Source organism: Panthera uncia (assembly GCF_023721935.1).
Source record: "Panthera uncia isolate 11264 chromosome B2 unlocalized genomic scaffold, Puncia_PCG_1.0 HiC_scaffold_24, whole genome shotgun sequence".
Classification (NCBI taxonomy): Eukaryota; Metazoa; Chordata; class Mammalia; order Carnivora; family Felidae; genus Panthera; species Panthera uncia.
The window spans coordinates 6,280,607-6,306,122 of NW_026057580.1; the positions used below are offsets into that span (position 1 = coordinate 6,280,607).

The 25,516-nt window shown below is 47.6% G+C and overlaps 1 protein-coding gene across 1 annotated transcript in view; it reads right to left on the reverse strand.

The window, feature by feature from the left end:
* Positions 1-23,570, reverse strand: part of PNPLA1 (patatin like phospholipase domain containing 1) — a 50,938-nt gene extending 27,368 nt beyond the window's left edge. Inside the window, exon 1 of the mRNA XM_049653380.1 lies at positions 23,016-23,570. Within this exon, the coding sequence (XP_049509337.1) occupies positions 23,016-23,220 (205 nt within the window). The 5' untranslated portion in view covers positions 23,221-23,570. The remainder of the gene's footprint in view (positions 1-23,015) is intronic.
* Between the last annotated feature and the right edge of the window lie 1,946 nt (positions 23,571-25,516).

The window sequence follows — 25,516 nt, forward strand, 5'->3', positions numbered from 1 at the left end:
ATAATATACGTTATTTTGTGATTGTTTTTTTTTAACCTAATTAATCATGTCTTTCCACATCAGTAAGTACCTATTTATAACCCAATTTACACGCAGCGTGGAAAGCTATTGTAAGGTTGTACCATTATTTACCGAGGAAGTCCCCAGTAGGGGTCGGTTATTTATTTTGTTTCTTTGCTTTGTCTATGCTTTTCTATGTTTCTTTGCTTTTCAATGCTGCAGTGAAGAATCTCATGCTAAGTGTGTGTGTGTGTGTGTGTGTGTGTGTGTGTGCGCGTGTGCGCGCCTATGTCTTGTTCTTAATTATTTTCTTTAGGATAAATTCCTAGAGGTGGGAATGCTAGGTCAAAGGCATGCATGTTTCATCTTGCAATGCTTATTTGAATCATGGCATTTGTGTATTATCCATTTACAGCTTACTCTCAGCTCTTCATGAGTGGTGATGGGTGACAGGGACAAAGCAGTGACCGAGATAATAGAAATAGTATAGACCTCTCCAATATACTGACATCTGAAAATGGCGCTGTCTTGAAATCAGCAGTGCTCAAGCCAGAATCATGTAGCCAGGGAGGGAGGGGACAGGAGACTGTCTGATTTCTCCCACTCGGGTGCCCAGTTTAACCTTCTTTCTTGCTGCGCATTGGGACTGTATAGCAAAGGATGCCTTTATCTCTGCCTCTCCTTGTTTCCTTTTCGAGGGCTCTCTGTGTGTGTCCCTGTAGTCAACATCTCTGACCATCCCTTTCTCTGTCTCTCTTTGTCTCTCTCTCCCTTCTTTCTCCCTCTTTTCCCAGCCGAGAGAGAAGCAACTAATCTTCTGGTTAAACAAGTCTCTGCTGGTAGAGAGTCAAGTGTTTAGCATAGCAATTGCTGGATGCTGGGAGGAGGGATAAATTTAGCTTGCTTCTTTATCTCTGTACTTTCCAGCACCTTCTCCCATTTAAAGGCCTCCTTCCAAGCTGCAGTCTGCTGGGCTCCGAGACACAGTATCCCACACTGACCACAGCAAGATGGGATTTAAAAGCAGCACCACAGGAAACTCAAGGTTGGCTCTCCCACCCCAGCCCACACTTGCCACATTCATTTCTGCTTCCTCCCACCTCCTTTCGCACCTTTTATTATCTAAGTGCAGTCTGTTTCCCAAGCCAAGAAGAAGATTCTTTGGGGGAAGATCCTTATGGTCCTCGCCTCTCTAAGGCCTATCACTGCACCCCGCCTGTGGAAGGCCCTTCAGAAACCTTTGCTAGAAGCTGGAAACGCCTCAAGGACAAGGGATGGGCCATACTCACCTTTGCCCACCAAGCAAGTGCCCACAACACTTGATGGGCGTTCAATATTTATTCAGTATGTGAACAAAGAAACTTAAAAACCTGACAGGGAGGAAAAGCAAGCATTGGAGATGCTCCCAGGGAAGAGCTACTTGACTTAATTACCTAGTAAAAGCCTGAAGGCAAGGTCATCCCAGAGAGATGGATAGATAACAGGGTCAACGGTATTGATAACTGTGGCCAATTGACCAAATTTTATGCATCTGTCGTGCCAAGAATTTCAATAGAAAAATAAATACATAAGATCCTGGGACTGGGAGGTTTTGAAGGGCATTTGGAAGCTACTCCGGGTCTTAGCCACTCAGAGAGTCGTTTTACTCTTTTTAGGACCAGATCCATTTCTTGGAAAGAGGGCAGGCTGTGGAGCCAGGGAGATGCGGTTAAAATCCCAGCTTTGCCACATACTATCTGGGCCATCACTGGCAAGTCAAGTAAGTTCTTCCAGTCCCAATTTTAGAATCTATCAAATGGGAATAATACTACCTTACTGGGTTGTGATGAGGCAGATCGCTTTTTAGGTGCCTGCACAGAGTACTTGCTCTATCAGTTATGCCAGGAATTCTCCTTGTGACCACGGAGAAGTCTTCTTGATGTTTCTGGCTTTCGGCTTTCTCATTTGAACTGGGGACAATGATCCCTGCCCCCACATCTTTATCGAGGTGGGCTCAGGCTCACTTTTGGATGCAAAGGAGCAAAGTAAAAACACCGTGGAGACGGGACAGTGTGCCTCTGTTTCAGGGTGCCGTAAGGTGCTAGGTCAGCTGTAATGTAGTGCTGTTGCTATCCACACTCTCTCCCTCTCTTGCCAACTTGGGGGGCTCTACAGATTTAGGAGGGAAAAGGGGCAGGGCTTAGAAGTATCACTGAGGAGGAAGGAATAAGATATATGTTTATCTTATGTATTTGCTTAAATCTAATGCCTCTCCCCCCCCCCCCCCCCCCCCATCTCTTTGTGAGACCAAGGATGGTCTCAATCTGGCTTATCCTTTCGTCCCTAGCGCCCGATACGGTGCCCGGAACACGGTAGGCACTTAATAAACATGATTGCATGCATGCATAATGAATAAATGAATGAACCTCAGGAATCGAAGGAGGGCACTGAGGTCCAGAGAGAGAAGCACCTTATCCGAGGTGCCCCGAGAATAAACCCGCTTCTCTTCCCCTCCTCCACACGGCCTCTTGCTAAGTGAAAAATCCTAGAAAGATGGGCACGTGGCGGCCGACAACTTAAACTGCTGGGGATCCCCTTCACAGGGTGCCCGGATGGGGTCTGCGGCGGCGCGGGGTAGATCTGCGGTGGAGGATGGGACTGAGCGGCCCCAGTCTCCCGCGGACTGGTAGCCTAGCAACCTCCGGCTCAGCCAATCACCGCCAGGCGCCCCCCATCTCCTCCCCCCCCCCACCCCCCGCCGCCGGCCGTGCTTCCCAGCAGCGGGCGCGGTAAGCAGGGGGGAAGCGGGCGGCGCAGCAGCCCCAGGGGAGGCGGCGGCGAGCAGAGCTGCGTTCCCAGGAAAGCCCTGCAATTCTCGGAGTCCCTGCATGGAGCACCTGGGAGTGTGCAGCTCCTACCTGGTCCCTAATTGTAGGCTGAATTATAGGCTGCCTATCCCTGTGGGTGTATCCTGACTGCCCGACTGCACTATAATAATAAAAATTCTTATTATCTTAACAACAGTCATTTACCCATTCGCGCTTGCGATCTCAGTGTTTCTTCACAGTGACAGCGTGCCCCTGAGGGGTAGTGACCCTGGTTTTATTCACCTTTTTATTTCCATACCCCACACGGCAGGGGCATTGATTGAAAAACGATTTGGCTTGAAGCCGCAGCGTGGCCACTGGAAGATCCAGAGAGACCTTCTGGGGCAGCGATTTTTCAGTCGGGGAGCCTTTATTCAAAAGACACCTCAAGCGGAAATCCGATATATACAACAGCTAGAAACAGGGCTGTTCTAGGTTGAAGCCAAGTGGGGTCTCAGACCCTGCCCAATCGCCCCATCCCGCCCTAGGAAGGAGGCTGCTGAAAGCAGCCGAAGATTCTAGGAGCCTAGGTCAAAATACGAAACCAGACGAAATCCTCTTATTTTCCGAATTAGAAATCGAGCCCAGGATAAAGATGACACTCAATAAATCCAGCTGGATGGCTGGATGGTTGGATGGTTGGATGGACAGAGAAATGAATAAAGATGGTTATCCCATAGGCCACAGTCTATGTTAACAGAAACTGGAACTAGAATGTGTGAGAAAATTCACATTTTTCTACTCTGTTCTGAATGCATTACAGGCTTTTGCCAAAGGCAAAACCACTCTGACCTAGTAAGCACTTAAAAAAACAAAACCTCAAAGCCAATACTCTTCTACGGATAATAACAATCTTTCACACAGACCTTTTTCTAGCCCGAAGAGTTTACTAAATTGGCTTTAAAAGTTCATATCAGCTTATATCAGGTTGCCATGGAAACAGCAGTGCTTCCCTGCGATTCATACCTGGGTTCCTGTCAAGGTACCCATGGGGGTCTTTCCAGGACTGCGGCCTCACCCTGCCCCTGTGTGCCTCTTCCCAGAATCCAGGCACAATCTCCCTGACTTGTCACTGAAGGATCTACTGATCGACTGGAGATAAAACAGGCAGAGAGGGAATGTATCTAGAAAGTTCTCTGGAACCTCAGAATGTTCTCAGGGTCGTTGCCTCTGCTCTTTTCTCTCTGACTGTTTTCTGTGGTGGACCAGAAGTCTCTTCGGGATCTTGCTCCAAGGTAGAAACCAGTATTGTCCCCTTTCCAGGCTGTGGCCTATCCCGCCCTACAGACTCTCCTCGCACTGCTGAGGGGACCCTACGGTAGTGCAAGAGCTGCGAACTTGTCACCCACTAGTCTTAAAAGTTGTTTTTGTTTCGTTTTACTTTGTATTTTGTTTTGTTTTGTTTTCTGTGTGTGTTGCGGTGGGGAGGGGAGCAGGGTCAAAAGACCTCCAAGTGAGTCTCTGCTAAACAGAAAAAAGGCCATCCCTGAATATCTCCTCATTCAAGAGATGTTCAAATTAGGGTGCCACTGTGGAGGAACACCTGTGTCTCCCTCTCTCCAAACCACGGTAACGCAAGTTCATTTCTGCCAACTGGAGACATTCACTGCCCTGCTGTCCGAGACTTTGGAGAGTCAGCTCTCTCCATCCATGTCATAGGAGTCTTTTCTTTTTTTTTTTTTTTGAAGCTCTCCAAATACATTTTATTTTCATTAAATGTCTAATCTATGTCATGGGAGTCTTGAAGTTCTCTTGAGACCACAGTGTTCTCGTTTATGACACTTAGCACGTTTGACACTTAGCACTTTCTGGTGCTGAGGGCTGAGCCGGGCTCTGAGGCCTCATTGTCTCATTTAATCTTCATGACTCCTTTGAGGTAGGTACTAGGGTTATCTCTTTATACCGCAGGAAACAGAGGCTCACCAGTAACTTGCTCAAGGGCGCACAGCTGGAAAGCCGCAGAGCTAGGCCTCCAAAGCCTGTGTGCTTTCCACCGCTTCGTCTCTCAGAGCCTCATACTTCCCACTGTGAGGCAAGGGGGTGGTTCTCACGAAGGCTCTTGGGATCTGCCTTTCTGGGACTTAGCTTAGGCACACTTCCTAAGGGCTCAGATGTCCCCGGGAGACAGGAAGGCTCCCTTTAGAGCAACGGATCCCAAACCACACCTTCAAATATATGTTCTTCTATCCCCACACCCAAAGCCCCTCCTCAGGGGCAGTCTGTCTCAACTCTTCTGGGTAAACACAAGTGCACAATCCTGCTTACTTCCCTTCGACACACCCTTTTTTTTAAAATATAATATTTTATTTGTAAGTAATCTCTACACCCAACCTGGGGCTCAAACTCACAACCCTGAGATCAAGAGCCACACGCTCTTGGACTGAGCCAGCCAGGCGCCAAACCCCCCGCCCCCCATCTTTTTTTTTGACCATACAGACCTCACCCTTAAGTCCAGCTTAAGATCTGGGCCCCCTCCCTGAAGCCCTCCCTGCTCACCCTCGCTCTTAGCTCTCTGTCTCTCCTTACTGTCCACACCGTTTATATCAGGCTGTCTTGAGTGGCTTGTCCTGTGTCTCTGGCCAGCTGCATCCCTTGAGGACAAGGCCTGTATTAAGAATATCCTTCCCCCCATACTGCCTAGCACAGTGTTGAACACTTGGTATTCAAGGTATTCAAGAATGAATAAATAAATTATTTAATGTTCCATAAGTAGGGACTATTTCTGTTTTGTTCCCCATTATGCCCTTGGCACTTAATTTAGTACCTGGCACGCTGTAGGAACTTGATAAATGTTTGCTGAAAGAACTAATAAACATGTTTTAAAAATGAATGAATGACGGGTGACCGGGTGGCTCAGCTGGTTAGGTATCCGACTTGATTTCGGCTTAGGTCATGATCTCGAGGTTCCTGAGTTGGAGCCCCCATCAGGCTCTGCGCTGACAGTGTGGACCCTGCTTGGGATTCTCTCTACCCTGCCCCCCCCCCCCCCTTGTCCCCCCCCCCCCCCCCCTTTCTCTCTCTCTCTCTCTCTCTCTCTGTTTCTTTCAAAATAAATAAACTTTAAAAATGAATGAATGAATGAATAAATGAGTGAATGAATGAATGATGAGCTGAAGAAGGAGATCAAAGAACCTCTTTTCTACTGCACTGACAGGAATCTTTCCAGCTGTGAGAAAGCAAACCACAGGGCAATTTTCTCTGTCAAGCCTGGTCCTAATTCTTGCCCCCACATCGATGGGCACAAGGCCCTGAGCTGGGGCCAAGAAGGAGATTCTTCCTTACAGGGTGGTTTCACGAGGGCAGAGCTGGAGCAACAGGTCAACTCCTGAGTCAGATGGGAGTCAAACTGATCTGGAGGTTTTATTGTTTGTTTGCCTGTTTTCCCTGTGGAATTGGTTTAGAATTGGTTTAGAAATGGATCCACCAAATGCGAGGAGGGATCCCGGATTAGATCCTGGGGCAGAAAGAAGGACATTACTAGAAAAAACTGGCAAAATCTATAGTTATAATGATGTACCAGTGTTGATGGCTTAGTGTCAACAAGCACATCATAGTTATGAAGACGCTCACATTAGGGGGGACTTGGGTGAAGGACATATCCCACTATCTGTACAACCTCAGCAACTTTTCTGTAAATCTAGCAATATTCCAGAATTAAAATGGAAAGAAACCAAATGTCCATTGACTGATAAATGGACAAAGATGTGGTATACACACACACACACACACACACACACACACACACACACAATAGAATACTACTTAATGATCAAAAAGAATGAAATCTTGCTATTTGCAACAACACGGATGGAACTAGAATGTATTATGCAAAGGGAAATCAGTCAGAGAAAGACAAATATCATGTGATTTCACTCCTATGTGGAATTTAGGAAACAAAACAGGGGGCACCTGAGTGGCTCGGTTGGTTATGCATCTGACTTCGGTTCAGGTCATGATCTCACAGTTTGTGGGTTTGAGCCCTGTGTTGAGCTCTGTGCTGACAGTAAGACACTGGAACCTGCTTCAGATTCTGTGTCTCCCTCTCTCTCGGCTCCCCCCGTCCCCGCCCCCGCCCCGCTAGCGCTCTGTCTCTGTCTCCCAAAAATGAATAAAAAACATTAAAACAAAAAAGACACAAAACAGATGAACATAGAAGAAGGGAAGGAAAAATAAGATTAAATCAAAGAAGGAGGCAAACCATAAGAGACTCTTAGGTATAGAGAACAAACTGAGGATTGCTGGAGGTGGGGGTGGCGATGGGCTAAATGGGTGACGGGCATTAAGGAGAGCACTTGTTGGGATGAACACGGGGTGTTTATATGTAAGTGATGAATCACTAAATTCTACTCTGAAATCATTATTATACTGTATGTTAACTAACTTGGATTTAAATACAATTAAAAAAAAAAGTTTATTATAATTGAAGTAAAAAAAAAAAAAAATAAGACACACATACAGATGACCACGACTGTTAGGCACACAGTGCCCGCCACTCAGCAGGGGCTCAGTTAATGCCTGCTGATGTTGGTGGGGGGGGGGGAACGGATTGCAGGCTGTCACCCCCTTGAGTTGCTTTGCAAATTGTTAGATGTTTCTACGGTGTAACCAACATATTCAAAGAGTTTTACCAGATTTGCCATTCAATTCTCTTCAACTTAAGAGTCCAGGGGCGCCTGGGTGGCTCAGTCCATTAAGCGTCCAACTTCAGCTCAGGTCACGATCTCGCGGTCCGTGAGTTCAAGCCCCGCGTCGGGCTCTGGGCTCAGAGCCTGGAGCCTGCTTTGGATTCTGTGTCTCCCTCTCTCTCTGCCCCTCCCCCATTCATGCTCTGTCTCTCTCTGTCTCAAAAATAAATAAGCGTTTAAAAAAAAAAAAAGAAAGAGTCCAGAAGACTGGGAGAAAAAGAACTTTTACCCACTCGGTTGATCAAACACGTTACTTGGAGTGAGTTAAAAGATCCTGATCTCAACACGGTAGTGCGAGTTACAACCACCATGCAGTGATGTCATTTCTAGCATTTTATAAAAAGTCCTTTTTGCACTTATCATGTCATTTGATCTCATTTTCTTAACCAATGTGCAAATGATCGCCTAGCCGCAGAGTTTGGCAGGAAAGCTGTAGAGTCGCTTGCAAAGCAACACCTAAGCTCATGATTTACGAGGACGGAGAAGGTAGAAATGAAGAGAGAGCTCAGTCTTGGTTTTGTTGTATAAACCCTGGCAAGTTGGCTAATCTCTCCAAATACCTGTTTCCTCCTTTCTAAAATGGGTAGAAATACAGTGTCTGCCTCGTGGGGTTGTGACAAGATGAGAGTAAATAATTCATGCAAGGCGTTGAGCACATTCTAAGTGCTTGATAAATAGCTGTTAATAGCGTGACACTAAGACATGAATCAGGGCAGAGTACTTTTTACGGCCCGTGCTGCCATCTTGGGCAGATAAGTAACTCTGGGGATGATTTCTGATGAAGACATTTTGATTCCAAAAGCGCACCCAGCAGCCAGGATTGAACTCCCGGTTCCATCTGGGACACGTGCACATTATACGCACCCGTGCAAGCGTGACGCCCCCGGGGACACATACACGGGCACGCACGGGAAAAAATGGAGGTTCTCATTCTGGTCTTAAAGAACTTTGGGGAGACTTTCCACTGCAGCAGTACAGGAACCTTTCCAGCTTCAGGAATAACCATAACAACAGAGAGCCGGATGTAAAATAAAATTGTGAGACACAGGTGAACTCACCAGAAAGAAGGGGAAGAAAGGAAGGAACTGAAAGTCAGTGCCATGAGAAGAAAGCTGGTAATGTAGTTATCAGACCAGAAACTGGCGTCACAGAGGCGGTAGTCCTGGGCTGTGTGAGGGGCACTGAGACCCCCCCTTAAAGTCGGGACATTCCGATAACTGCTGGACCAGTGAAAGGTGTCAGTAGCTTATCTCTGCCCAGGGCTCTGGGTGAAAAGATAGTCTCTCATAAAAATTCAAAGCCCCCAAGCCTGCCTTACATGTGGTTTACAGTTAGCATTGACACAGCCTACCAGAGTAATGACCATGAAAATTGATCCTGAGTGGGTGAGAACCCAGGGATGCCTGGCCAGGGCCTGGCAAACCAGCTCAGTTGGGTCCTGTCACTGCCCAGGCCACACAGAATTTGCAAAAAAAACCAAAAACAAACCACTAAGTCGTTGTACAGATGAGCTCACAATTAAAATATTAAAAATATTGAGGGTGCCTGGGTGGCTCAGCCAGTTGAGCGTCCGACTCTGGATTTCGGCTCAGGTCATGATCCCAGGGTTATGGGATCGAGCCCTGTGCTGGACGCTGTGCTGAGTGTGGAGCCTGCTTGAGATTCTCTCCTTCTGCCCCTCCCCTGCTCGTGCTTACTTGAACGCGCTCTCTCTCTCTCAAAAGAAAATTAATTGGACAAGGTTGGAGTCTAGTAATCTTTGTGTGTGTGTGGTTTTGTTTTGTTTTGTTTTGTTTTGTTTAAGAGAGAGAGAGGGAGAGAAAGAGACAGACAGACTCTCAAGCAGTCTCCATGCTCAGCGTGGAGCCCAAGGGGCTCGATCCCATGACCCTAGGATCATGACCTGAGCCAAAAGCTACAGTTGGATGCTCCACCAAATAAGCTACCCAGGTAGTAATCTTTGTTTCAATAAGTTTAATAAGTTCATTAGGACATTCTTCGGTGAAATGTGAAAAATGCTGCTTCACCTATGCTTTTCTATTTCAAGAGAATTTTCTTTGTGCTTATTCTTCCCTTCGCTCAACATGCCTTCATCAAAGACCTGTTTTGCCAGGCACTGTGCCAGGAACACCATGACTTCCTTCTCCCTCACTGTAATGGCTAAACGATGTGCTCGCACCCCCAAGTTAGAGATGGGAAAACCGAAGGGGGAGGCAGGTCACTGGCCGGCCAAGGACCCACAGTGATGAGTGGCAGAGCCGGAAAGCCAGCCCCAACCTCCTCCTTCGTGGGAACCGCACTCTTCACCACCCCCGGGGGTCTTGTTCCTCAACTGACCCAAGAAAGGAGTCACCAGGGCCAAGGTTCTCACAAAGTGGTCTTGTCCTCCCAGTACAGGCCCCTGAGGGCCAGTGGGCCCACCGCCTGGAACACCTGGCCACCTGCCAATGACAATAACTTCAGCCTTGGCTCCAGGGCCCCAGGAGGCCTTTGGTCACTGGCATGGCAGGTGGGAGGGAGACCAGGACACCTGTAGTGGACTCCATCTCCGTGGAAGGGTCCTGCCGTGCCGTGTATGTGGGGCAGGGTCCCTCTGGTGCTCCCATGTGCCCTGCAGGGGCCTTTGGAAGCCCACTTCCTGTGCAGAAGGACAGCGGGCCTTCCTTTCTGAGAATCAAGCACATTTGCTCCTCAGGGTTCTCAGCCCGGAACACTCTTTTCTCTGAGCTCACGTGGCTCCTCCTCCCTTCCTTCCACCTCAGAGAGGCCTCCCCCGACCAGCGACCAGCGCACCTGAAACCTCACCCTTTAATCCTCCCTTTAATCGTTTGCCACACCCTTCTCCTGCTTTATTTTCTCCTTGGAGCATGCATGCTGATGTTTTTTTATGTGTTTGGTTATTCATGGCTTCTTCCATCAGGACGAGGTCAGCTGCACGAGGGCAGGCGGCTGTTTTGTTCACTGCTGGAACCTGGAATGAATCAATGACTGGTCTATTTTATCACTGCAATTCAGCCAGATCCTGGTCCTCAACTTCTTTGTCTGCACACTAAGTGGATTAGACTCAAACGGTGGCTTTCAAACTTAAAAATCAATCAATCAATCAATCAATCAATCATTGGAACCTTCCTCTAAATGAAATTTTAAGAAGGATGGAACAATAGCAGGAGTATACTTCAAAAAAAAATTTTTTTTTAAACGTTCCTTTATATTTGAGAGACAGAGCCCAGTGGGGGAGGGGCAGAGAAAGAGGGGAAACACAGAATCTGAAGCAGGCTCCAGGCTCTGAGCTGTCAGCGCAGAGCCTGATGTGGGCTTGAACCCACAAACTGTGAGATCATGACCCGAGCTGAAGTCGGACAGTCAACCGACTAAGCCAGCCAGGTGCCCCCGGGACTATACTTCTTGAAGCTGGGGGGAGGTCCCAGGGCTTTTGTGTGTGTCCTCTCCCTGTTCCCTGGCTCCTCCCTCCCCTCAACCTCCCCTGTTCTCATAGATCGATGGGGTTCTTCGGAACACAGTTTGGAAAACATTGGCCAAAGCAAGGTCCACCTCCAACCAGTTACTTCCTCTCCCAAAGTCTAAATACAATCATCTGTAAAATGAAAAAGTTGGACTCACTGACCTTCCTTCTATGAAATTCTAGTATTGTAAGTCTAATCAGCTGCATAAATGCAGAAACTTATCTAAGAGTCAGGTAGACTCCAAGATAGAAATTGCAAAAACACGTTCAACGTCATGCCTGCCAACAGCCAGCAATCATCGGGAGTTTATCAAGCATTTCTTGTTTGACAAGCAGTTTGTGGAGCCACGGGACTCATAAAATCTCAGATTGCTCAACCAGCTAGTTGATGAAACAAGACACAGCCCTCGAAACGAAATCATTAAGACCGTCTACCATCAAGTGCTAGAACAGGTAGACAGGTTCTATGGGCAAATGAGAGATCACGGAAAGAGATCCAGTGGGGTAAAATGGGAAGGTACCTTGGAAGAAGGTGACATCTCTCCAGAGAAAACCAGAAAGCCATTTTAGGTAGAGGGTGTAATGGCTGCTGTGCTGCACCGTCCGGGCCCTGTAGCAGGACTGAGGTTCTCACACCCTCAGCTGCCCGGAGGGCAGCCTACTGATGGTTCGGAGCTGAGGCCCTCCCAGCCAACAGAATGGACTTGGCCCGGTGGTTATGGAGTCAGGGTCTTGGTCCCAGGCCGAGACTGAGTTTTCCATCATTGCCATGTCTCCAGTTATGGTCGTTGTGGCAGAGACTGCTAATTGTCCCCACCATCCATTCTCCGCTTCTTCCTTGGGACTTGAACCTACGGTTTTGAGCCAGACACGTGGCTTCCCAGAATAAAGTCTACATTTCCCAGTTTCCTTTGCAGTTAGATGTGGTCACGTGACTAAGTGCAGATCCATGGGATGTAAGGTGACATGATGTGTGTCACCTCCAAGGCCTGCCCTTAAAGAGAGGAGGTGTGCCCTCCGCTTTTCCTTCCCCACCTAGCTGGAATAAAGACATCATGGGGAGCCCTACTGGACTGTAGGCAGCACAATGGAAGGAAGCTTGGTCCTAACTCTGTGGTCCCAAAGCTAACCACACTAGCTTTGGGAGGCTGGAGTGCAAAAGGTCACATAAGTGAGCAATGCTCTTCTGTCTTGCTGAAGCCTCTGCTATCCCAACCAAAGCAACTATAGTATCAACCCCTTAGTTGGCAAAGCTCATTCATAGGAACCACTGTGATTCCCAGAGCCAGGCCGTGGAGAGGGGAAGGCAGGCCTGATTCTCTCCCATTGTACAGCCACTGAGCTAAGCTCAAGATGGCTGGTCCAAGGTCACTCACTGCTGAGTGGATTCCTGGGCCCAGGGGGAAAGGAAGGGTTTAGACCTCGGGAAAGGAGAGAGTTTAGACCTTGGGATCACACCAGCTTTGGTTTGAACCCCACCTCCCTCCTTACTGAACCCTACCATGAAAGACCAGGTGAAAACAATGTGTGTGGCAAGCTAGGCTGATGATCTGCCTCTAGGACATTTTGGTTCTCAGAATCCAGAGGGCCTGATGCCTAATCAGGTGCTCTTTCCCATGGGGATTCTGGCGTCTGAGCTAAGGGCTATTCTCTGGCTGTGGGAGCAAGAAGGAAATCAGGATTCACTCTCAGAGGAAGCGATGTCTGAGGTAGGCCTTGGAGGATGGGGAGACGTTACATGGGGAGAGAAGAAGGGACGGCATTCCTCAGAGAGGGAACAGCTGGAGCAAAGGCACAGGGATATGACTCATCCTGAGACTCCATACCGTGGGACTGAAAAGAAAAGCTCCCAATCCTAGCCCTGGTCCGGAGTCCCACCCTTTTAATATTTTATTTAGTGGTTTGGGGGTTTGGAGTGGTGGGGGCTGGGGCAGAGGTTGGGGGTTGAGAAGGCAGCATGACAGTGCTTGGAAAATAATTACTTTAAAAAATTTTTTTAAGTTTGTTTATTTGTTTTGAGAGGGAGAGAGAAAGAGAGAGAGAGACTCTGAGCGGTGGGGGGTGGGGGGTGGGGGGGTGGGGGGTGGGCAGGGAGAGGGAGAGGGAGAGAGAATCCCAAGCAGGCTCTACACGCTGCCAGAGCAGAGCCCAATGTGGGGCTCAAACTCACAAACTGAGATCATGACCTGAGCCGAAACCAAGAATCAGATGCTTAGCCAACGGAGGTGCCCCAGGAAGATAATTACTTTTAGAGGACAAAACAAAGTCACCTGATGAGCTCATGGTCCCTCCTCTCACCCACTAGGAGATGCTGCGTAACAGCCACTGAAGCAGGTGCCTGCCCCCACAGTCTGTGCTGTGTGAGCAGATCGACCCGCCTCCGTGCCCCTGGGCTTCCTCAGACTCACAGTCTTTCTCTGCACGGAGATACATGGTCTGAGACGTTCATGTAAAAAACAAAGCCTGGTGAGGCTACATGCAACTTACAAAACAAAGCAAAGCTGGGTGGGGAGGCTCTGGATGAAACCCAGGTTGTAAATGCTGATAACTATTGAAGTTACAGGATGGGTTCTTGGCCGGGGGGCGGGGGGGGGGGGGTGTGAGTGTCCATGATATTGCCCTTTCTCCAACATGTTTGAAATTTTTTTTGTTAAAAAAGTTATTAATAAGTGTTTTTAATGTACATGTATTTTTATAGCAGCATTATTCATAATAGCCCAAAGTAAAAACACCCAAAATGTATATTACCTAGTGAATACATAAATAAATAAAATGTGTTATATCCACATAATGGAATATTGGATAAGAGAAAGAATGAAACAACCACACATGTGACCGTATGGACACATTTGAAACCATTCTGCTAAACAAAAGAAGCCAAATACAAAAGACCACGCATTGTGTGAGTCCATTGATAGGAAATGTCCAGAATAGACAAATCTACAGAGACAGAAAGTAGATTAGCGGTTGCCAGGCACTTGGAGGGGGGCGCGGGGTGGTGGTGGTGTAGGAATTCAGAGGTGACAACTAAGGGATATTGGGTTTCCTTTGGAGATAACTAAAATGTTCTAGAATGGATGGAAATTGAATGGAAAAAGCCATTCCCCATTAATAATCGGACAGAGAATTTTCATTAGGCCAGTACTGTGATGGACATTTTACAGGTTTCCATACGAAATGCTCCAGCCATTTCCACTGCCTCCTGGTCAGACATTCACAGAGTCTTAGGGAGGTAGTTTTCCAAAGTTCACTGGGTCTCAACCCTGGCTGCACACTGGAATCCCCTGGGGGTTGGATAGACACTGGTGCCTGGGTTCCGCCCCTGCCCCAGGAGGATGGTGATTTAATTTGTTTTAGGCAGTGAGCATTAAAAAATTTTTTGTTAACGTTTGTTTTTATTTTTGAGAAAAAGAGAGAGACAGAGCACAAACCGGATCGGGGGAGAGAGAGGGAGACAGAATCCGAAGCAGGCTCCAGGCACTGAGCTGTCAGCACAGAACCCAACGCGGGGTTTGATCTCTCAAACCGAGAGATCAGGACCTGAGCCGAAGTTGCACGCTTAACCGACTGAGCCACCCCAGGTGCCCCATGGGCAGCGGGCATTTTAAAAGTGCCCCGGGTGATCCGAATGTGCAGTTGAGGGGAAGACTGTTTTAATGACTAGAAGAGAATATTGAAATTATGACATTAGAGTATGGCATTCTATCATTTTTTTTTTTTTTTTTTTAGAATTACGTGTACATGAAATTATAACATAAACAGTATTTCTCCCTGTGCATTTCAGTCTGGGAATCTGGAGACCTTGGGTCTACAGGTCATCTCTGTGACTGCACCAAACAAAGGGGACCCACGGGAGCAGCAATCGGGCAGGCAGGTGGGTCTCTCAGAGGGCTGGTGCTCCCTTCTTCCGGAGCGGCCCTTTCCCTTCTTGGACAACTCTTGCTGAGCCCAAAGCCTCTTCTCTGACACTTGCACATGGCCCCTGACCTCAGTCAACCTGCACCATTCACCACTCCCTGGAGGTATCCCCTTCCTCCCTGCCCTGCTGTGTTACTGTTGTGATGCAATTTGAGGTCCTCACGAGAAGCCCCGGCTCCTGCCCAACCTATCCCCTACCTATGGAACTTCTCACCACTTTCTTTTCTTTTTTTTTTTAATTTTTTTTTAACGTTTTATTTATTTTTGAGACAGAGAGAGACAGAGCATGAACAGGGGAGGGTCAGCGAGAAGGAGACACAGAATCTGAAACAGGCTCTAGGCTCTGAGCTGTCAGCACAGAGCCTGACGCGGGGCTCGAACTCACAGACCGCGAGATCATGACCCGAGCCAAAGTTGGCCGCTTAACCGACTGAGCCACCAGGCGCCCCCACCATTTTCTTTTTTAATGTTTGTTTTTGAGAGAGCACAAGAGGAGGAGAGGCTGAGAGAGAATCCGAAGAGGGTTCTGAGCTGACAGCAAAGAGCCCGATGTGGGGCTTGAACTCACGAACCATGAGGTCATGACCTGAGCCGAAGCAGGACACTCAACAGACTGAGTCACCCAGGTGCCTCTCTCCTCCCCTTTCAGACACCACCTCAGATGCCACTTCCATGAGGCATCTCTGGAGACGTTGCCCCCTTCCTCTGCACTCCCATGCCTTTGAATTTTCTGACATTCAGCTGGAACTCTCCTGTGTTATACCTACCTGCTGGCTGCCCTTAGGTCTGAGTAGACTAAGTAAGTTCCTTAAGGGTGAAGGCAGAGTTTCATTTTATGTTATATGTCTGTGTCCTCTGTAGAGCCTAGCATAGGCTCAGCAAACACTTGTTGAATGAATGAATGAATGAATGAACATAGACCTTTACTGCATCACTAATGAAAACCAGGCACTGTGCTAAGTGGTTTTACAAACAATTTCACGTACCCCAAATCGGTCCTATCACAGAGCTTGGCACACATTTCCAGAAGATGGACCCCCTGCTGCCTCAGCTTTCCCAGGAACAAAACATACAATCTCGGGGCAGAAAGCACAGGCTGGCAACAAGAGGAGGGAATGTGACCCGGAGGAGAGAGGCCCCGCGTGCCACATGTTGAAGAATTTTCTAAAAAAGAGACAAACCTCAGGGACACCTGAGTGGCATCTAACTCTTGGTTTCAGCTCCAGTCATGATCTCACGGTGTGGGGGTTCAAGCCCTCCGCTGAGCCCCCCATCGAGCCTGGCAATGGCAGCATGGACCCAACAGCAGCTTGGGATTCTCTTTCTCTCCCTCTCTCTCTGTCCTTCCTCTGCTCGTGTTCTCTCTCCCTGTCTCAAAAATAAACTCACAAAAATAAAAAAATAAAAAAAAAGAGAGACTAACCTCTGGTTACATGGTGATACAGTGATTATTTGCACCTAAAATATGAAATCATCTACCAACAGACTTTTGGAACTATTAAGAAAGTTCGCACGTTTGCTCAAAACCAGCTCAATACGTCAAAACAGTCAACCTTCCTTTATATCAGCAATAATCAATTAGATTAGAAAATGCCATAGGAAGAAAGAACCCGTATTTCACAGAAACAAAAACTAATAAATTCAATAAAGACATACACAATCCTTACTGAATGGCATTAAAGGCCAGAAGAAATAGAAAGAGACTATATTTACAAATGGGAAGATATAATTTCAGTTAGAATCCCAACAGAGCTTTTCCCAAGGGGAGAAGCGGGGTCAAGAATAACAGAGGCAGGGGCGCCTGGGTGGCGCAGTCGGTTAAGCGTCCGACTTCAGCCAGGTCACGATCTCGCGGTCCGTGAGTTCGAGCCCCGCGTCAGGCTCTGGGCTGATGGCTCGGAGCCTGGAGCCTGTTTCCGATTCTGTGTCTCCCTCTCTCTCTGCCCCTCCCCCGTTCATGCTCTGTCTCTCTCTGTCCCAAAAATAAAAAACGTTGAAAAAAAAATTTAAAAAAAAGAATAACAGAGGCAATATTTGAAGAAGAAATTGGAAGAGGAGCAGAGGAGGAGAGGCGTTGCCATATATAATAAGGGTACAGTGATGAAAACAGTGAGATGTAGTGCAGAAATGCACAAATTCACCAGTGGGAGAGAAGCGAGACGCCAGGGACAGACTCTTGAGAGTCCGAAGCTTGAGTAAGCCAGAGGCAGCATCTCAAACCAGTGTGAAGAGGGTTGACTGTAAATGGTGTGGAGAAATTGGTTCTCACATGGCAAAACAATGAGAAACTTTGATTTCTCCCTCAAACTAGCCACAAAATAAAATTAAGGATTTTTTTAATGGATTAACGAAAGAGCAAAAACCTTCAGAACTTTTGAAAGGAAATGTAGAAGAAGCCATCGTAACGAAGTAAAGACATTAAAACAGAAATTATAAGAGGCAAAGTTTGAAACATTTGTGTTAAAAGTGACATTTTCTGAACGACAAAAGACATCCTAAAATAAAAAGACAAGCCACGGAGTGGAATAAAAGGGCTGTAATGTCTGTAACTGGTACATGAATTCGTGTGCTGACTGTGTAAAGAACATCGACTACAAGTTAAAGAGAACAAGATGATGGTAGGAAAAAAAAAAAAAACAGGAAAAGCTCACAAGCAGGCAGGTAAGTCACAGAAGAGGGCACACAAGTGGGCAGGAAATACACAGAGATGTTTAACATTACGACCAATCAGGACATGACAATTAAATAAGCAAAATAAAATGTGATACATTCTCACACGCATTAGATTGACTTAAAACTTTGAGGTCTGACAATACCAGGAACTGATGACATTGTGGGAAACTTAGAACTCGCACATGCTGCTGGAGAATGATTTAGTCAAGCCTGGTAACGTTAATGGGAATGCGTGTCCTAGAGAAACATTCGATGTGGGCATCAGAGACACAAAGAAGGATGTTCACTGACGTGTTTATAACACAAACTTGACTGTTCCATCAATGGAATGGCTAAGCGAGCCATGATATAGTCTTAATGGAATATATACAGAAAGAGGTAAAGATGCTCAAAGAAAGGAGTCCTCAGGTACAGATGCTCAGGAAATGGAGTCCTCCTTCTTGTTCTGCTTCTAACTGATGATGGGATGTTGCACAAGTCCCTTGTCTCTCTTTCTTGAATGCTCTCCTCAGATATTCTCACAGCTGGCTTCCTCACCCGCTCCAGGTCCGTGCACAAATTCGACCTGCTCAGACTTCCCTGACCCCAGGATCCACACAACCGGCATCTGTACTCCCTGACGTTGCCTTGTCAAGAAGAAGCATATTTCTGGGGCGCCTGTGTGGCTCAGTCGGTTACGTGTCCAACTTTGGCTCAGGTCATGATCTCACGGTTAATGAGTTTGAACTCCGTGTCGGGCTCTCTGCTGTCAGTGCAGAGCCCCCTTCGGATCCTGTCTCCCTCTCTCTCTGCCCCTCCCACACTCGCTCTCTTTCTCTCTCTCTCTCAAAAATAAATAAACATTTAAAAACAACAACAACAACAACAAAAAGAAGCATAGTGGTTTAAAAGATGAGTGTGCATAATAATGAAGCAACAGAAAGACAAATAAAGAAACTGATCCCATTCACAATTGCACCAAGAAGCATAAAATACCTAGGAATAAATCTAACCAAAGATATAAAACCTCTGTATGCTGAAAACTATAGAAAGCTTATGAAGGAAATTGAAGAAGATATAAAGAAATGGAAAAACATTCCGTGCTCATGGATTGGAAGAATAAATATTGTCAAAATGTCAATACTACCCAAAGCTATCTACACATTCAGTGCAATCCCAATCAAAATTGCACCAGCATTCTTCTCGAAACTAGAACAAGCAATCCTAAAATTCATATGGAACCACAAAAGGCCCCGAATAGCCAAAGTAATTTTGAAGAAGAAGACCAAAGCAAGAGGCATCACAATCCCAGACTTTAGCCTCTACTACAAAGCTGTCATCATCAAGACAGCATGGTATTGGCACAAGAACAGACACATAAACCAATGGAATGGAATAGAAACCCCAGAACTAGACCCACAAACGTATGGCCAACTAATCTTTGACAAAGCAGGAAAGAACATCCAATGGAAAAAAGACAGTCTCTTCAACAAATGGTGCTGGGAGAACTGGACAGCAACATGCAGAAGATTGAAACTAGACCACTTTCTCACACCATTCACAAAAATAAGCTCAAAATGGATAAAGGACCTGAATGTGAGATAGGAAGCCATCAAAATCCTAGAGGAGAAAGCAGGAAAAGACCTCTTTGACCTCAGCCGTAGCAATTTCTTACTTGACATATCCCCAAAGGCAAGGGAATTAAAAGCAAAAATGAACTACTGGGACCTTATGAAGATAAAAAGCTTCCGCACAGCAAAGGAAACAACCAACAAAACTAAAAGACAACCAACGGAATGGGAAAAGATATTTGCAAATGACATATCGGACAAAGGGCTAGTATCCAAAATCTATAAAGAGCTCACCAAACTCCACACCTGAAAAACAAATAACCCAGTGAAGAAATGGGCAGAAAACGTGAATAGACACTTCTCTAAAGAAGACATCCGGATGGCCAACGGGCACATGAAAAGATGCTCAACGTCGCTCCTCATCAGGGAAATACAAATCAAAACCACACTCAGATATCACCTTATGCCAGTCAGAGTGGCCAAAATGAACAAATCAGGAGACTATAGATGCTGGAGAGGATGTGGAGAAACGGGAACCCTCTTGCACTGTTGGTGGGAATGCAAACTGGTGCAGCCACTCTGGAAAACAGTGTGGAGGTTCCTCAAAAAATTAAAAATAGACCTACCCTATGACCCAGCAATAGCACTGCTAGGAATTTACCCAAGGGATACAGGAGTACTGATGCATAGGGGCACTTGTATCCCAGTGTTTATAGCAACACTCTCAACAATAGCCAAATTTTGGAAAGAGCCTAAATGTCCATCAACTGATGAATGGATAAAGAAATTGTGGTTTATATACACAATGGAGTACTACGTGGCAATGAGCAAGAATGAAATATGGCCCTTTGTAGCAACGTGGATGGAACTGGAGAGTGTGATGCTAAGTGAAATAAGCCATACAGAGAGGGACAGATACCATATGTTTTTACTCTTATGTGGATCCTGAGAAGCTTAACAGAAACCCATGGGGGAGGGGAAGAAAAAAAAAAAGAGGTTAGAGTGGGAGAGATCCAAAGCATAAGAGACTGTTAAAAACTGAGAACAAACTGAGGGTTGATGGGGGGTGGGAGGGAGGGGAGGGTGGGTGATGGGTATTGAGGAGGGCACCTTTTGGGATGAGCACGGGGTGTTGTATGGAAACCAGTTTGACAATAAATTTCATATATTGAAAAAAAGAAAATTTCCATTTTCTTTTGGTAAATAGTCAGTAGTGGAATACCAGATCATATAGCATTTCTACTTGTCAAATCACTTTGTTTTATACCTGAAACCAATGTAACAGTGTGTGTTAACTATACTTCAATTAAAAGAAAAAAGGAAAAAAAAAAAAAAGATGAGTGTGCAGATGTTGGGCCAGAGTGGGTTCTAATCCCAGCTGTACGAACTACTGCTTGTATCACCTTAGGCAAGTTAGTTAAGCTTCCCGTGACTCGGTTTCCTCCTCTGTAAATGGAGATAATAATAGTTATCTCAGAGGGCTGTTGTGATGACTGAGTGGGTTGATATGCCAAAGACTTAGAACGGTGCCTGATATAAAGGAAGTGCTAGTAAATTACACGGCAGTTAACTTGAATGAAGACGACTGGAATGCCGTGAGATAATAAACCTCACAAACATGCTGCTGAATGACGAGGGTAAGTCCCACATGCACCTCACTCCTCCTTGAACTACTCTCCTGATTGAAATGAATGAGTTCTGACAAGTCCTTGAATGCCAGAGGATGGAAACACCACTTACTCTCCCAGATGGTGTATTTTAAGAAGTTGCAATAAAGATACGACGAGGGTGGGAGCAACAGAGCAGGTGAGTGGCACAGATACACAGAAAGGGACAGAATCCCAGAGGCAGGATGTCTCCAAGGGCAGGAATTCTGTGACTATCAGACGAGGGAGTGGGGGCTCTCACCCAGCCACTTTTTGAAGGCTTGTCCTAGGGTCCATTGTGTGACTGAAACATTAACTGCGACATTCAAAGAGGTCTCTGTGCATTAAAAAAGATGTAGAAGGGCCAAGAGACACCTGAAAAGATGCTCAACTTCACTCATCCTCAGGGAAATGCAAATCAAAGCCACAATGAGATAGTACCTCCACCTGTCAGGGTGGCTAAAATCAAAAATACAAGAAACAACAAGTGTTGGTGAGGATGTTCAGAAAAAGGACCCTTAGGCACTGTTGGTGGGAAAGCAAACTGGTGCAGCCGCTCTGGAAAACAGTGTGGAGCTTCCTCAAATAATTAAAAATAGAACTACCCTATGACCCAGCAATAGCACGGCTGGGAATTTACCCAAGGAATACGGAAACACTAATTCGAAAGGATAGGTGCACCCCTATACTTATGTGATTTACAATAGCCAAATTATGGAAGCAGCCCAAGGGTTCACCTATTGGTGAATGGATAATTACTCAGCCAAAACAAAGAAGGAAATCTTGCCATTTGTAACGACATGGATGGACTTTGAGGGTATAATGTTAAGTGAAAGAAGTCAGTCAGAGACAGACAAATACCATGATTTCACTTCTATGTGGACTTTGAGAAACAAAACAAACAAACGAGAAAAAGAGACAAACCAAAACACAGACTCTTAACTATAGAGAACAAACTGATGGTTACCAGAGGGGAGGAGGGTGGGGGGATTAAAGAGCACACTTACCATGACGAGCCCTGGGTAATGCAGAGAATTATTGAATTGTATTGTACACCTGAAACTAATGTGACATTCTATGTGAACTATACTGGGATGTAAAATTTTTTAAATGAAAGAAAAAAAAAAAGATCTAGAAGGATCTAAGCAGAGCCCTTAGCACTGGCTACAGGAGGGAGGCTTAAAAAAAAAAACAACAAAACTCCATTTACTTTTGCATTGTTCGAGTTTTGTGCAGTGAGAAAGAGTTAATTGCTTGTGAAATACTAGAAAGAAAAAGTGATTTGCCCATAAGAGGTCCTCAGTAGATGGGCGTTACTATTATTCTTTACAAGGAAGACAGACAGACTTCTCAGCAAGCACAGAGGTGCCCAGGAAGGGAAGGCAGTCCTGCCGGCATGCTTTCCTCACACAATGCAGCTGGGCCTTCTATAAGGCTCACTGGCTCTACCTTCAAAGTGTATCCTGAACCCATTCATACTGTCCTCATCACCCAGCCACCTGCTGTGCTCATCCCTCGTTAGACACAACGGTGGTCTCCCTGTTGCTGCCCTTCCCCCTCTGACTCATTCTGCCCAGCAGCTGAATGAGGTTCCTTAAAAACCCCAGCCCGGTAGGGGCGCCTGGGTGGCTCAGTCTGTTGAGCGTCTGGCTGCGGCTCAGGTCATGATCTTGCAGTTTGTGGGTCCGAGCCAGCTCAGAGCCTGGAGCCTGTTTCAGATTCTGTGTCTCCCTCTCTCTGCTCCTCCCCCGCTCATTCTCTCTCTCTCTCTCTCTCTCTCTCTCTCCCCCTCAAAAATAAATAAAAACATTAAAAAAAACCCAAAACCCAGCCGGTCGCTGACGCTTACCAAGCAAGCAGTTCCCATGTGCCAGACTCTGATAAACCGGTCCCTCTAGCTCAGTTAATCCTTTAACGACACTGGGAATTCGGTACGAGACAGAATTTCCACCTTACAGAGGCGGAAACAGAGGCACAGAGCATTCAGTAGTTTGCCCCAAGTTCGTGGCATCACGGGTGCACCATCTGACCCCTGCCTGCCTCTCCAGCCTTGACCCCCACCCCCTCCTCCTCACCCCTACTCCCTGGCCCCCTGGCTGCTCCTCCACCTGGAACGTTCTTTCCCCCATCTTCAAACGACCTGTGCTCTCATATCACTCGGGTCCTTGTTTGAATGCCGCCTTCTCCGAAAGGGCTCAGAAGTTCCCCCAGGGAACCCAGAACCAAGGCCTTACCCATTTCAATCCCGCAGATGACCAGGGCCGCAATCACTGCCCCCGCCGACGTCCCGGCAAAGCGATGGGTCGTTTCCAGCATCCGGGGGGCCAAGTCTCGAAGGGCATCCACAGCCCCGGCCTGGTAGAAGGAGAGAAATCCACTGCCGGAGAAGGAGATGGAATGAGGAGTGTCTGGGTCCCCCTTGAACACCTGTTCTTCCATCTCCTTGGCCCCTCAGTGCTTGCCTCTGGCTGCTGTCCTACTGGAACTCAGGGCCAAGCTTCCCTGCCGGCCCGGAGCCTAGAGTGGGGCCGTCTCTCCCGGGTCGGCTGGGACACTCACGGGCGGCTCAGGCAGCCACTGCCTGGGCTTGTCGGGCTCCTCCGGGAGGCAGTCCCAAAGGCTGGTACAAGGTCTCGGGCCCAGGCCGAGGGGCAGAAGGCACCCCGAATGTGCGAGCGGCGTCCTGGACCTCCGAGCGCGCCTCTGGCTTCATTGTGTGGCTAGGTTCATCTCTGGCACAGACTCCTCAGCCCTTGTCCTGTGCTGCGTTCAGCTAGCAGACCGGCAACTGCCACCAGGGCCATCCCAAAGAGGCAGGCACTGCTCAGCTCTCAGCCCAGGAGGCTTCACACACTGAGTTGCAAAACCTCCACTGATGGTTATCATAGGGTGTCTCTGACATGCTGCGGCAGCAAAGGAATTATGTGTTGGCCTCCCTCCAAGAGGATGGTGTCCCCTCCCCGACAGGGGCAGGGCCGGCAGGTTGGCTATGGTCTTTGAGGGGGACCCACTCACTCCACCCGTGCCCCCCGACAGCATCGCCCCTCCCCAGGCTCCTTCTCCAGGCTCTACGGGCCACGCAATGTGTGTTACACAATTGTTTTTATTTGTTCTTATGTAAGACCGTGTGTGTTTGTTCACGTGTTAGGACTGGCCACGGGCAAAATTGTAAAGGAAGAGAAGTCAGGCTTCAGGGCCCCACCCATCACCACCTCACCATCTCTTCCCACCTTTCCTCTCCAGCCCTACACTGACCCACTCACGCTCAGCACCCTCTCACCAAGCGCCAGACTTCCATGCTGTCTCCTAAGTGTACAGGAAAAAAGTCAACCTGAAATCTAGACATTCTAAGTGATGGGAGCTTCATACTGTATGCTCTTCTAATGATAAGTTGGAGAGGGCAAAATTTAACCCCGAGAATGAACAGCCTTGGGAGGCCAGAAAGGAGGGCATTGGGGTCAGGGCTGAGAGGTGTTTGGAGCCCAGAGGGCAAAGGAAGTGGTGCGTGGGGACCAAGGTTGGCTCCAGGGAGCATCGGTCATGCCTCTTCTGGAGCTGTGTAATGTGGCCCGGAGAGGAGGGCCCTTCCTCAGCCCACAAATTTCTCTGCCTTGGATACCACAAAGCTGCAAAGTGGCAAAATCACATCTCTCCCCTCCCCCCAACCCAAGACCATACAGTGGTAGGACCAGAATTAGCATTGAGACACCAAGTCCCCCACCCAACGCTCAGCCCAGCTCCACACGCGATGTCAGTGCTTCCCCCTGTCCCAGGGAACCCCCACCAACTCGTGGCCCCACGGATCCACACTGGAATCCACAACGAGGGCAACACCCCGGATTCAGTTAGGAGGAAGTTTTCTCTCTTGCGTGGATAGTTCCAGATATATAATTGTCTCCTCCATCTGGGAAGGGACCTTTTGATTAACTGTGTGTTGTAACAGGGACAACGTGTGCGTCTGTGAGTACAGACAGAGGGACGCGAGGCTTTACCGCTGGTGGGCAGGATGGCGGGACGTGACAAGGTGGAGTCCAACCAGCTTTCGGAACACGGAGACCCTGCCTCCTTCCTGGGAAACCAGGTCAGCTCCACTGAGTATTTGCGCACCCAGCTCTGTGTGGGGGGCCTGGGGGACGGGAGTGTGTAGAAGCACCATCCTTGAACTCAGACACTCGCAGGCTTCTTGGGAATAAGGCAAAGCCAACGTGAAACAGCCAGAGAAGCACACACGGCAGTCTATAATTAAGGACCAAACTGCGCAGAGCTGAGATTCCTGCCAGGGAAGTTAAGATCCGAGGGTGAGTAGCGTGGGCTGGACCCACCAGAGAAGCCATGCGGTGGACCCCTGGGTTGGGGGGATTTGAAGAAACTGGAAGGAAGAGGGAAGGAGTAGTGGCAAGGAACAGTACAAACTCCCCGCAGAAGGCGGAATGGGCGTGATGGAGGGCAGTTACACAGGATGAAGGGCTTTGGATCACACCGACACGAGTTGAATCCCAGTTCTGCTATTTATTTATGTTTTTAATTTTTTTTATGGTTATTTATTTTTGAGAGAGAGGGAGAGACAGAGTACGAGCAGGGGAGGGGCAGAGAGAGAGGGAGACACAGAATCCGAAGCGGGCTCCAGGCTCCGAGCTGTCAGCACAGAGCCTGATGCGGGGCTCGAACTCATGAACCACGAGATCATGACCTGAGCTGAAGTCGGACACTCAGCCGACTGAGCCACCCAGGCGCC